Raw genomic sequence first — 12909 nt, 5'->3', positions numbered from 1 at the left:
TAATGTTACTAAAAGCAAATGTTTTAAATGAATAATTAGCTTACAATTTAAAGAAAATCTTAATGTAGAGTACAATTTAAATTTGAATTTAAGTAACTAAATAAATAAATACAATTTGTTTACTAACCATTTCTAGTAATCATAATGCGTTGCTTCTGCTATGATTGCTAAATTGTCGTTTGTTTATTGTAACTGTAAATTATTACACACTTGTTCACAATGCGGGCGCTTTTGCATATTTTTTTAGATATTGCAGCAACTTTTACGACATGTTTTTTGTTTTTTATTGCTATAGTATGTACTAAGTATATTTATTTCTGTTTGCATGTAATTATGTTTTAGATGTTTATTTGCCAAACAGGGTCAGAGATAAGCCCACAAAGCACACATGAGACTGAGACGGGCAGAAGCGACAAGCGCGACGCGAATATTGCGAGTATGGCGTTTGGATGGCGATGGCGATGTTGATGTTGATGTCGAAGTCAATGGCGACCGTTGCTTACTCGAGCGGCACTGTTTTTAGTTGGAGCTGGCACAGTTAGTCGGTTGTACACACCTGGGCAGCCATGGCGACGCGATTGCCAAAACAGCTATGGGAACGAAAGCGCGGCGATAAAGAATACAAGATACAAGAGTTGGCGTTGGCCCCACCGCTGGGTACAACGGTGCGTATGCGAAATGACAAGTTGAGTTTAAGTTTTGCTTTTGAAGCTGAGTGCAAGGGCCGATCTTGCACACACACACACACACACACACACTTGCACTGCAATTTGTAGTTACAAGTTACACTTTTCTTTCTGTAGTATCTCTGGCTGTCTCGCTCTGGCCCAGAGGCGCAGGTTTAGGTTCACTTATCGGTGCGCAGAACCGGTTTGCTGCTGCTCTTGCCTGAATATGGTGGCGATTGCGATTGCAGTTTAAATTTGTATTTTGTTAAAATTCACTATTTATTGCACTATTTTATGAAACGGCATAAATTAATGTTGCATGTTTTTATTTCACATTTATTTAGTTAAAAACACAGAGACTCGCAACTCTCACTACGTTTTGGGGCTCTAAACGATGCTGCTTCGTGCGAGCCACGAATCTGAAGCAACCATTTCATCCAATAGCACCGAGCGCACTAAAACACGTCCGCACTTGTCGCAAGGAGTGGCCAAGAATGAGCTGCTTTCAAAGATGAGTGCCACAACCACCACCACAGTCAATGGGCGTGTCCAAGTAGTGGCCGACTATATACATATATTTTGTATGCGCGTGTGTGTGTAAGGCAGCTTACACTTTGGGGTGAGTTTCAAATAAGCGATGAGCGCAGCTCGTGTGCGTGAGTGGCAGCGCTGTTGTATACGATAGTTCAAATTGGAATATCATCTATTGGAATAAATATAAAATGTTTATTGTTGGTTTTACCGTTCTTGTAGCTTAATTAGTTGAAGCATGAAATATAAATAGAATATATAATTCTAAAAAATAATAATGAAATGTTTTCATATATAAGTAATTCAACATTTTAAAATACAAATATTTTAAGATACTTTTTGATGTTCCTGTAACTTTACTTAACAATATAATTATTTTTTATACATTTCTTTACGACATTCGATATATTCCCTACTTGAGCAATGGATATTTTATTTGTATGTGGCTTCGATATATTCCCTACTTGCGCCTTGGGTATTGACGGACATGCGCAAAGCTGTTAGCAGAGGGGGTGGCGTTCTGCCAACGCAGGTAAACACTCGCTTACGCTCACCACTAAGCACACACACATGCTCATGTGTGGAAACTCTCCACAGCGCTGATTGGTCCATTTAGCTTGTGTGTATGAGCATGTGTGTGCTTATCGCTTTGTTGCTTTGTAGCTTTACTCGCATTTCGCTGACATTTCTGCAGCGGCGCTGTTTTCATCATTACTTCTCTTTTTTAATTTTATTGCTGAGCAGTGTGAACGTGTTGCTTGTGACGGAATTTATTTGCTTTTTTGTTATTTACACATTCCGTCGCCACAGCGACAGCAACGAGTTTCAATTCGTGTTCTGCTTTTTTCTTTTTCTTTGCAATGTCTCCGTTGTTTTCGAGCATTTTTGACATTTCGCTTTGTGCGCTGCGCTGCACGCATCTTTCTTTTTGTTTTGGGCGCCTCTTCTTGTCTAACCATCATGTTGTCAATCTTGGTGGCATTTGTTTTTTAGCCGGCTGACGCTGTTGTCGCTGCCAGAGTTTTTCCACATTCCGTTTTTGTTGCCAATCGCGTTGCCTCTCTCGATTTCGTTTTCGCCACTGAGTCAAACGCCAAAATGTTACATGTCTTCTTAAATACCCTTTCCAGCACACAGTCGCTTGCTAATTTAAACTACAATGTTCTTGTTATCAGTTAAGAATATTATTGATTGGAAGTCGGTTGAATCAACACATTTTTTAAAAACTATATAGTAAATAAATATTATATATTATATAGCAAAGAAATACTGATTCTAAAATTAACTCTTGTTCCACGAAAATTAGAATCAAAACACTAAGGGTGGCCTATAAACATTAACAAACTAGAACTACTTTTGTTTTATCTTAACCGCTTATTTTATTTAGTTAAAATTGTGTTTTACTATTTATCAATATAAAACGTTGTTCAATTAGTTTTTATTAAAACTAGAGAAGAAGATGTGTATTAAATTAATCTATTTATTTCAGAAGTAATAGGAATTTGCAGTAAAATATAAACTCGATGCATGCTAAAGTTAAAATGATGGTTTAGTAATTTCGTAATGATTGGGACTCAACTCAAATATTCGAATGCCGCAACAAATTGTAAAGGAGCTCAGATTGTTAGTACAATAAAGATTAGGTTACGGAATATTTCCAAGCTGTGGGGTTAACATTATTTCTACAAGGTTTTAAAGAGTAACGATAGCTCAATTTTATAGACGCGATCAAGTTTACACACCCGGATTAGTGTTAGCCCAACTAATCAGGTAGCTCACTGTTGAGCACAAAATTATTCACAGCTCTGTTGGAAAACCCGCGGAAAAACCAGCGTTCTTCTCTTTCAGTACGATCATTTACCTAATTTTGCCTAACCCGAGTTGGCCAGGTATAAAAAATTGAACATGCAAGCGCATTGTAGTTGAGAGTTGGTAATTTGTCTAACTACAAGAACATTTGTTTTTTTATTGTACGCCAAAGTCAATTAAATTAGGCACTATAATTAGACACATGAGCCAGAAGAGCCAGGAGTCATGGCCAAGCGACGTTTCGCAATCGAGACACTCACGCCACCGTGTAAATGTGTCGCTGGCCAATTGTCGGGGACACTGCGGAGCCGAGCCGCCTGGGCCAATGTGAACGTGGCCAAAGACGCGACGCGCAGCTGCAGCCGGCTGGGCTGGCTGGCTTGACCCGAAGCCTGCGGCTCAGGTAACAAGTGCGGGCAAGAGTTTTCTGATTTGCGTACCGCGTTAACTAAAACTACCTGCAAGGTATAAAAGCAAACAGACAGCGAGCACAGGCAATTAGTTAAAAAACAAATGTGTCAAGCAACAGAAGTCAAAATATTTGCCATGTACAATAACTACAACTACAACTACAGCAATGCAGCCAGTGAGAGCGCTGATTATACGGTAGGTGTTTGGCTAACTAAATTTGAAAAACAAAACACAAATTTTATTTTGTTATTTCTTTGCAGCTTTACTCACAGCATACAGCAACAACAGTGACTGCCAAATGTAAGCGCTCGCGCACTGCCTTTAGCAGTTATCAACTGCTAGAGCTGGAGCATGAGTTTAATGAGAACAAATATTTGGCTAGAACGCGTCGCATTGGCATTGCGCAACGTCTGCAGCTGAGTGAGCGCCAAGTCAAGGTTTGGTTTCAAAATCGACGCATGAAGTGCAAAAAAATGGCCAACGGCCAGCTGAAGCCAAAGAACTTAAAGCTAAGTCAGCCAGCTGCCACTTCAACTGCAACAGAGACGCCGCCAGCAGCTTCCGAGCATGAGCTGCTTGTGGAAAGATTGCTGCAGTATGTCAACATGCCACAACAACAGTTTGAGCCGCAATATGAATTTGATGCCATGGAGCAGCCACCACTTTATGCAGATTTGCCAAATGAGCAGCCGCTGCTTAACTTTAGTGCAAGTCTCAATGACTGGTGGTGCAGCACTGAGGCAGCAGCCGCTGAGGCAAGTACAGTTGCAACAGACATGCAACAATATCAAGCGGTACAGCAGCAATCAAGCTGGGATTCAAATAGTTCCAGAACAACATCAGCTTCCAACTCCACAGCTTCGTACGATTCGTTTGATACGTTTGATGTGGATTTGGATTTTATACAGCAGCTATTAGATGCTTAGTTTATGCTTAGTTAAGCTTTAGCTTTAATTTAAGAGTAACAAATAAATATTTTTAGTTTTCTATACACACTTGCGTCAAATGCTTGACATTTTATCTTGCCAGCAGGCAACTTGGATAAATTGGTGTCATCACATCATAAAGTAATTTCGACATATTGAAATTCTTGCTGCCACACATACAGACACGACATTAGTTCATAAACTGCTTCCGTATCCTTGTTTCGTGGACAATATTTCATTGGCAGCTGTTGTGGCACATATTAGTTTTATTATGGCAATAACATTAATGCATTGAATCTCATTATTGGTAAACTTTGCTGCTGCTGCTGCTGCCGAAATTATTGATTGACAAAGTTCATACTCAATTGCGCTATCATAGCATAAGCTATATCAGATAAGCAGTTGTATATGTTGTGCTATATACAATGACATATCAAAACAATTAATGCCTTTTTAACTGCCCAATTTTCATGGTTGACATTCAAGCATGATGCGCAAAAAGTTAAAAAAAAAAACAATACGCTATAAAGATAACTTAGTTTAATGATTAATGTCATTTATATTAAGTTTGTATTGTTAATTAATGTGCAAGCCTAAGAAAAAAATAAGTATACGTCTCATTTGCAGTATAGATATAGATACATGTGTGGAAGCTAAAGATGCAGCTACCGCAACAAGCGTGACAAGTACAACATTTGGTGTCGCTTGTGTCTCGCTTCAAGCTGTCGCCCTCCGGCGCAACCTTTGACACGCATAAATGGCAAAGCACCCACACTCACTCACGTCTGACTCTGTGTGTGTGTGTGTCTGTCTGTCTGTGTGTCATACGTGTGGCTACAACTGGGCGGCGTGGGGGGCTCTTGGATGTTCCGTCCTTGTCCGTCTGTCTGCCCGGAACCGAGACCGGGACAAACAAAGATCGCAATTTGACTCTACACCACGGCGCTGTCAACTGGCAACGAGTGGAGCAAGATTGATTACCGCCATCGAATTGTTTGCCTTTACGGGGAAATTGTGTATGCCATCGAGAGGGTTGAGGGTTGAGAGCGCTGCCTCTGTGCCTGTGCCTGGAGTGCTTGCGATTGAATGCCATTAGAATCGAAAGAGTTATTCGCCGACGACGACACTGCGACAGCGTCGACATCAACATGTAATTCCTGCTGTCATATGTAAACAATACTCGAGTTTGCGTTTGTTTAATTTTCGGCTTAAATAAACTTTTAATGAGTTTGACAACTATTATTACTCCAACTGCTTTAATTTCAACAAAAAGTTTGCTATATATTCCAGCTGCTTGGAATGATATTTACGCGCGTATTTAATGCAATTTTCAAAATTAGCCTCATCGTTTAGGCCTCTATAGGCCATGGCCCGATATAGCCAAGCACGCAAATTCTTCTCATCCAATTTGTTTAAGACGTAGTCACAATCGATTATGCCGCGTTTAAATTGTGTCAATCTGCAAATAAACAAATTAGCATAAAGCATTAAAAGTTTGTCAAACTTACTTTATAAAGCAAAGTGCGCGATTTATGTAAAGTATGGGACTATCTTCAATATTTTCTATGCCCTGGCTGTACATTTGTATAGCGTGTTCATAGTTGGCATCCCGATATGCAGCGTTGCCCAGTCTGCAAATTAAATTTAATTAATTTTTAATTTATATTATTTGACACTGTTTTACTTGCGAAACTTTTGCGCTACATGCTCGCGCTCCAGACGCGCCTTGGAGCGCTCCTTAAGATCCACTTCCACCTGTCGCATAAACGTAAACTTATCATTCTTTGGCAGCGCTGCTCGTCGTGGTCTAGTCTCTGTCTCTGCTTTAATTCTACGCCTGGTGACTATGAAGTTGTCCTCAGTGACGCTTTCAGCAGTAAGCGGAGTTGCTGCATTGGCAGCCCCTCTATGGGAATCATAGAATAAGTTGGCTAATTTATGTTTATTTGTTTCGCTACTTACTCTTCAGTGGGTTTTATTAGACTGCGCAACAGCAAAGTGACTTCTTCCAATTGCGAGTTCAATTTAAGGAAAGCTTCGTCCGTTTGTGCATGTTGCAGTGAAAACATTTTAATTTGACTATAATTTTAATTTAGATACAAACGTTTGTTGTTTATTTACTTAGCCACAACTTCTTAGTCAAACTATTGCTTGGCAACAGCCGTAAAGGCAAGTCCTAGCAACAAACCAAAAACAAACAAAGCTAGCAACAGTATTATATTTTATTTTTAATATTAGCTTAACATATCCTCTATTTACAAAGTCTTTGTTGCACATTAGCTAATTACACGGCATTATTTAAGAAATGATTTTTCACATTTTTATATTCGCTTGCATGTATTTAATCGAAAACCATTTGTAAGATAAAGAAATGCATGCAAGCTCAGAGGATCAATTATAGACTATAAAACATAATGGCATCTAATAATAGAGCTACAATCTGAGCGCTGAGCCAGCGGGCCCCACATCCTCCTCAGCCAAAGTGGATGCAATGCATTTTCATGACTCTGACTCTGGCGCTGACGCTGACGCTGCTGCGTGCATGTCGCCTGACATTACCTGGTCCTGCCTGTGAGTTGGACTCGCGGCGGATATGTGTCTCGTGTGCACATTGCATTTAGGAGTGAACAGACACACACACACACACACTTACACAGTCAATGGTTATGGCGGGCCGGACTTGGGCATGTGCTTAAGCGCCAACGACTCTGGGTGCTGTTGCCGTTTGGGTTTGGGCCATTCCAGATGCATGTAGCAGCAGTATAAATAATTGCAGCTCAAAGCGAGCCGGTGAACTGGTTGTGGCACCATTTCCCTCAACCCTACCCGCCCAAGCAGCAACCCCTGCTGGGCAACGGACACCAAATTGCTCACATGACGCATCGCATTTCTATACGAATTGCGCTTAGCCGACGAAGAGTCCACGCTGGCGCGTTTCGGCGTCATCAGCATAGATTGCCATACGGAGTAATTGTTACAAATGGATTTCATGTAATTTAATTGTGGGTTTTACATCATGAAAAATATACCAAGCGAGCTAGTACTTAAATATTTATATGGAGTTGAATGCAATGCGTGTCCTTTGGCCACAGCAGCAACAAGAGCAGCCACAGCAGCAGCAGCAGCTTGATTTATGAGCAGTGTTTCAGATATGAAAGAAATCCGTGTATTGCTAACTTTGTATGTCCTTGAGAAGCATCGACAGCTGTTGACAATAACCTCACGCCCAAGTCAAATGATTCAAGCTGCCCCCACGCTTTCAATTTGTATACAAATGTTAAAGTGATTTTTTTCACGCGCTCATTTTGCATACAAAACAACTCCTTTTGCCATATGGCTAACACATCCTGCATATCCTGTACACAGAGACAGCGACAGCGAGAGCAGCAGCAGCCGCTGCCTATAAATTGGCACGTGCAATTTTTGTGAGCTGCGCAAATAAAAACTTTGCATTAGAGTTGAGTACATGGGTTAGCATTTGGTCTGTTCATACGACAGGTGTTGTTCCCCCTTAGCGTGTGTGGGGACTAACACGTCTGTGAAATGTCATAACGTTTAAACGTGCTGAAAATAATACCGTTATGCGTAATATATGCTAAACAGACAGAAGCGGGGGCAAAAAAGAAAGTTTTGTGCAAATTAAATAAATACGCAACGCCGCGCACTTTAAAACTTTTTTGAGATTGAATTTATTTGCAGCCTGCTGCTGCTAATCAACTTACTTATAAACTCATTGCCAGGCGCTCATTTCATTTGCACAGAAAACGCATTTGGCGCATTCTCTGGCCCATTTAGTGAAAGCGATTTTGGTGAAATAATTGGCAAAACAGTGACAACCGCAGATTCAAAATTCACAGCGCACAGCGATTAGCCATAAAAATTATAGATTCAATCTAATTAGAAAATGCTTTGTGGTCGACAGTACCTTATTCAACGATAGCGACGATAGAGCGAGCGCGGCAACTGAATATTTAATTTAATTAAGAAGAAACCCATTTTGGAGTGTCGCCGCGCACAGTTGGCAATTTATTGTTATGACCAGGCCAAGAAGGAAGCCCAGCCAGAGTGTCATCAGGCTTTGCTACGCGTGCTAATAAAATCAGATTGCGGCAGGGCGGAGTCACAGTGGGTTGGCATGATTGAGCAAACAAACAAACAAAACAAAACAACAATTGAAACAATCTGTTGGACATGTTTATTACATTGGGCATTACACATTTCGCGTTCAAGGCGCTCATCTAGCTTTTTATGCGTCTTTGATTAGCTGCGTTTATTGCCAGACGATTAGCCACACACACACATACACATACATATGTGTGTGTGTGTGTGTGTGTGTAGACCAAATCACATCTATATTCATTATGGCAGCGACAAGGCGCAAGTGTGACCGAGGCTGGAGTACATGTGATGTCAAGGACTTGGCACGCCCGCGGCTTTGGCCACCGCCGTCTCGCACATGCTCGGATATGTCAACAATGCGCATGAAAATTCCAAGGTCCCACCCCCAGGCCCACTATTTCCGCCGCACCGACAATTCGCTCCCAGGGGAAGCAATTTGCCACACCAAGCAGCAGCAGCAGCAAGCAGCAGGCTAGCCCATAACCCTAACCCCTAAGCAAGAGGTAAACCCCAAAAGTCACTACAAGCCGGGAGAGTAACTAAGCATGTTTTGCGGCATGTGTGTGCCGCTTCTCGTTCTCATTGTTGTTGTTGCCACATTCCTTGGGGGCAAAGACGTCGCTCGGTCCAGCCACCGCCCTTTAGAACAAGTGTCCCAAACAAAACACGAGTCGAGTACAAGTAATGTGTGCGGTTAAATATCCATAAATCAAATCGTTACACATTTCAACGTACTCTGTGGCATTTTCAAGATGACCACTGGAGCTGGCAACTGGCGAAACGAAACGAAGCCCAAGGGCTGCTGCTCACAGGTCCAAGGCAAATGCGGTTGACACTTTACTCGCCATTAATAGATGGGCATTTGACTTCGCCCTTTTTTATGTGGAATTCCTCGACTTGACCCGCTGGCCACAAGAGCAACATTAAATGCAAAAGTGAAAACAGTCAAGTGGCAACATAAGTATGCCACAAAAATGAAACTGAAAAACATTTAGAGTGTCATTAAAGAAAGCCAAACAATTATTTATACTATGCAATATTTGCTTTATTTAAAAAGAACTGTAAGCAACATTTAGAATTATTATATTAGAAGCAGCAACCATTAATATTTCACTGAGCTTAAAGCGCCTTTGCATGCGGCTAGGCCAGTATCAATAACTTAAAACTAATATCAGCTTAGGTATAATATAGAAATTAATTATGATAGTCGTAGGCGGTGGTGCAGGGATTCAAGTGGCTGACGCTTAACTTTCTCGACTTGGCCACAGGCTCACCCCAGGCTAGATTCATGGAGATTGTTGGAGCTGGCAGCATGGCGCTGGCATCCAAGTTACTTGGCTTGGGCTGTGCGCGATGTGACTTGGACCAAGCCTGCGCTGCTGCCTCCAGATCTTGCTTAATGCTCTGCAATACCAAGTCCACATTATACGAATAGTGACCACCTGTATTTGGGTTTACGGGCAGACTATTGGGTGCAGCGGCTGCAACATTGCTTTGAGCCAGATGTTCTAGAATTTCGCTCAGCTCTGAAGTGCTGTTGCTCGTTGGAGCAGCCGTCACAGTTGGAGCAGCTGTAGCTGCAGTGGCTGCGCGTTTTTCAGCGCTGGGATCCTGTGAGTAGGACATGAGACGCTGCACAATGCCGCGATGCGCGCTTTGCTCTGCTTGCGGCTGCGTTAACTTGGCGCTGGGCAGCTTGGCATCACGCTGGCGATGTCCTTGTATGTCCTTCTTGAACTTCATGCGACGATTCTGGAACCAGATCTTAACCTGGCGCTCACACAATGCTAAACGCTGAGCAATTTCAATGCGGCGCGTTCTATACAAATACATGTTGCTCTTGAACTCATTCTCCAGCTCCACCAGCTGCACGCTGGTGAAGGCGGTGCGTGAACGCTTCAGCTTGACGCGCTGTTGCTCCTGTGCCGGCTGCAGTGGCATGTTGTCATCAGAGGAGAGCTGCTGTGTGGGCTGCTCGCTTATGGACATGGGCAGTAGTCCAGTGGCTGGATGCTGATAGCTGGACAATGCTGGAAGTGGCTGCTGCTGCTGCTGCTGCTGTTGATGATGATGATGATGGCCATAGAGTAGCTATGAGAAGAAGAGCATTGATTAGCGACTGCCATTACAGTTAAGTCTGTTTATTTACTTACATTACTGTATTTGACGACGGGCGCTGGATAGGCGTTCATCTTGGGCTGATGCACTGGATAGTAATGCATGACGGATGACATCTCGTGCTCTTGCTGTTCGAATCGTTAGTGATGTGCTCGCTGGCCGCACTCGAGCAATATATACTACTCAGCTAGGTAGTCGGTCAGCTGGGTTTGCCAAAAAGGAAAGGAAATTTGCCTAAACTCGCGCACTCGCTGCCATAAATCCTTTTGTCTAACGTGCGCGAGGCGGCGTCGTAGTCGTCGACGACGTCACTGTCTCCGTCTCTGTCTTGCAGTCTTTGGTGCAGCGTCTGGCGACGAGACGACTAGCCAGGAGAGCTGGCAATCTAGAGGCTTGTTTTGATCGAAATCCGGCTAGGCTGGGATTTGACGTTACGTGACGTTCGTCCAGGATCAGTTTCAACTGTGCTAGTGTCTGATCGATGGCACAGGTAGTGGTGTCTGGACGGCAGACCAAGCCCGATGATGAGCTATTGTGCTGTTCAACTTGTAGCACCTGTTTGAGAGCGAGACGAGCGCTGTCGAAAGTGAATCTCAAGGACATGCACAATGTCGCGGCACAATTATCAGCATAATGCACTGAAAGGATATTTTCTAGACTTATGCTTGTATGCTTGATTTAACAGTTTATGACTTTATTTGTGTGTGCGGCTGCCTGATCTCTCTTTCTCTATCTCAGCCGCTGACCCGGCGCCCTCTGCTGAAATTCGCATAGTTTTATTACTGGCGCTATCGGATTTGCTAGTTCTACGAATTTCCAAAAAATACGCTGGAACAAAGGCCAAGTCATAATATTGTAAAAATCCTGTACAGTTTGAATTTCGTATAAACACATATGAGAATTGGCTCTGCTATGAACAATTTTGAATACTTGGAATTGATTTCAAGCAAAGGAATATAGTTAAGAGCATATAATATGGACTGTACAGTTAAAATAAAACATGCAAATTATTTAGATTGCTTTAAAGTCGCAACTAAGATTTGTATATTAATAGGCAAGTTAATTGAATAGACAGTACAGTAAAACTAAATTAAAATAACTTACAAATATGAACTTGAATTAATGTAATACCTAAAATGAATTTGTATTGATTTATTTATGCACAAAATGTATCACCATCGTTTAGTATAAATAGCAAACTAAATGTAAATACAATACCTAATCAATTTTGATATAAAACTAATTCAATTGATTTTGCCTAATGCTTTTTTGATTAACCAACTAATCTGTAACCAGCCCACCTTGATTGCAACCCAATTATTTACATACAAAAACTGTCAATAAAATCTTGCATATGGGAGAAACCCACATTTCATTCGTTCATGCAAAATTTTTTTGGATTTTCCATATTTTATATCAAAGAAAAGTAACAGCAACAAGTTGCCACCCGGTTGCAAGCAGCAAAATGCTGGCCTACCTAAATAGTGCAGGGTCAGGAGCACAGGTAAGAGTTGACAACAGGCACCTGGTGGGTTTTAGCCTCGATATTAAGCGCGAATTTTATTGCGTGTGTTTCGTAGAAAATTCGCGGATTGTGTTTTATGGCATGCATGTGCCTGCATCTCATAAAAATTCCACACATACATATACATATTTTTTAAATTCATAAGATTTTCGGAAAAACCAGCTACAGTTTCGTTCATAGCAAAATGCTAACGTCTAAAAATATTTAAAGTATTTAATACAAGTTGCTTGATCTGCTTGGCTTTTATTAAAATTTATATTATTGACAAGCATTTTGCTGAATATATGAAATATTCTCAACTTAGGTATAAAACATTATAAAATTGGTGCACCGCATTTCGAGCGCCACTAAGCTATGTTCCAATGCATTTTAAATTGTTGTTAAAAAGAAAATTTAAAAGTAATATAAACGTGTGCATCAATTGTTAGTATAGCGATTTGCATGCATGTTGAAGCAATTTATAAATAATTCTTAGACAAAGAATGTTAAATTACAACATGAAATCCCAAGCATAGCTTTCTTTTAAAAATACTCTAACGATTATTATTGTTTAAACGTTCAATCCGCGACTAATAATGGCAGACTTAAATAAGTCAAGCAATTATTAGCAGGAGAAACATTTTGCATTTCGATTAGTACAGTTTAGAAGCTATGCCAAGTTATGCCAGCAACTGAAATATTGCATGTAAATTTTCTGAAGTAAACTTTGTCTGTAAAGCGTTCAACTGAAGCCCAGACTGGTAACAACATTGTTTGGCCGGGCATACAATGGGCTTAGGTGCATGCCCAGTCAAAGAATGTT

General features: G+C 41.3%; 3 protein-coding genes across 3 annotated transcripts; 1 reads left to right on the top strand and 2 right to left on the bottom strand.

Moving 5' to 3' along the window:
* Positions 1-3554: 3554 nt before the first annotated feature.
* Positions 3555-4345, top strand: LOC108601545 (protein zerknuellt 2). Its single transcript, XM_017989444.1, has 2 exons — positions 3555-3614; positions 3680-4345. Exons 1-2 carry the CDS (start codon positions 3555-3557, stop codon positions 4343-4345), a joined length of 726 nt encoding a protein of 241 aa, XP_017844933.1.
* A 1242-nt stretch (positions 4346-5587) lies between these two features.
* On the bottom strand, positions 5588-6414 carry LOC108601544 (tetratricopeptide repeat protein 12). Its single transcript, XM_017989443.1, has 4 exons — positions 6308-6414; positions 6030-6251; positions 5854-5976; positions 5588-5804 (listed from the first exon to the last, which is right to left on the bottom strand). Exons 1-4 carry the CDS (start codon positions 6412-6414, stop codon positions 5588-5590), a joined length of 669 nt encoding a protein of 222 aa, XP_017844932.1.
* A 3244-nt stretch (positions 6415-9658) lies between these two features.
* Positions 9659-10698, bottom strand: LOC108602554 (protein zerknuellt). The gene is made up of 2 exons (XM_017990688.1): positions 10618-10698; positions 9659-10555 (listed from the first exon to the last, which is right to left on the bottom strand). The coding sequence occupies exons 1-2, from the start codon at positions 10696-10698 to the stop codon at positions 9659-9661; spliced, it is 978 nt and encodes a 325-aa protein (XP_017846177.1).
* Positions 10699-12909: the final 2211 nt, after the last annotated feature.

The sequence above is a fragment of the Drosophila busckii genome, chromosome 3R (assembly GCF_011750605.1).
Source record: "Drosophila busckii strain San Diego stock center, stock number 13000-0081.31 chromosome 3R, ASM1175060v1, whole genome shotgun sequence".
NCBI lineage: Eukaryota > Metazoa > Arthropoda > Insecta > Diptera > Drosophilidae > Drosophila > Drosophila busckii.
This window is presented reverse-complemented; position numbering and strand designations above follow the sequence as displayed.

Bases quoted from the DNA above. Each gene is read 5' to 3' on its own strand.
- LOC108601545 (XM_017989444.1), top strand. From the start codon at position 3,555: ATGTACAATAACTACAACTACAACTACAGCAATGCAGCCAGTGAGAGC. The intron at 3,615-3,679 runs GTAGGTGTTTGG...ATTTCTTTGCAG, and splicing joins GTGAGAGCGCTGATTATACG to CTTTACTCACAGCATACAGC.
- LOC108601544 (XM_017989443.1), bottom strand. From the start codon at position 6,414: ATGTTTTCACTGCAACATGCACAAACGGACGAAGCTTTCCTTAAATTG. The intron at 6,252-6,307 runs GTAAGTAGCGAA...TGATTCCCATAG, and splicing joins CTAATAAAACCCACTGAAGA to AGGGGCTGCCAATGCAGCAA. The intron at 5,977-6,029 runs GTAAAACAGTGT...TTTAATTTGCAG, and splicing joins GTAGCGCAAAAGTTTCGCAA to ACTGGGCAACGCTGCATATC.
- LOC108602554 (XM_017990688.1), bottom strand. From the start codon at position 10,698: ATGTCATCCGTCATGCATTACTATCCAGTGCATCAGCCCAAGATGAAC. The intron at 10,556-10,617 runs GTAAGTAAATAA...TTCTTCTCATAG, and splicing joins CCGTCGTCAAATACAGTAAT to CTACTCTATGGCCATCATCA.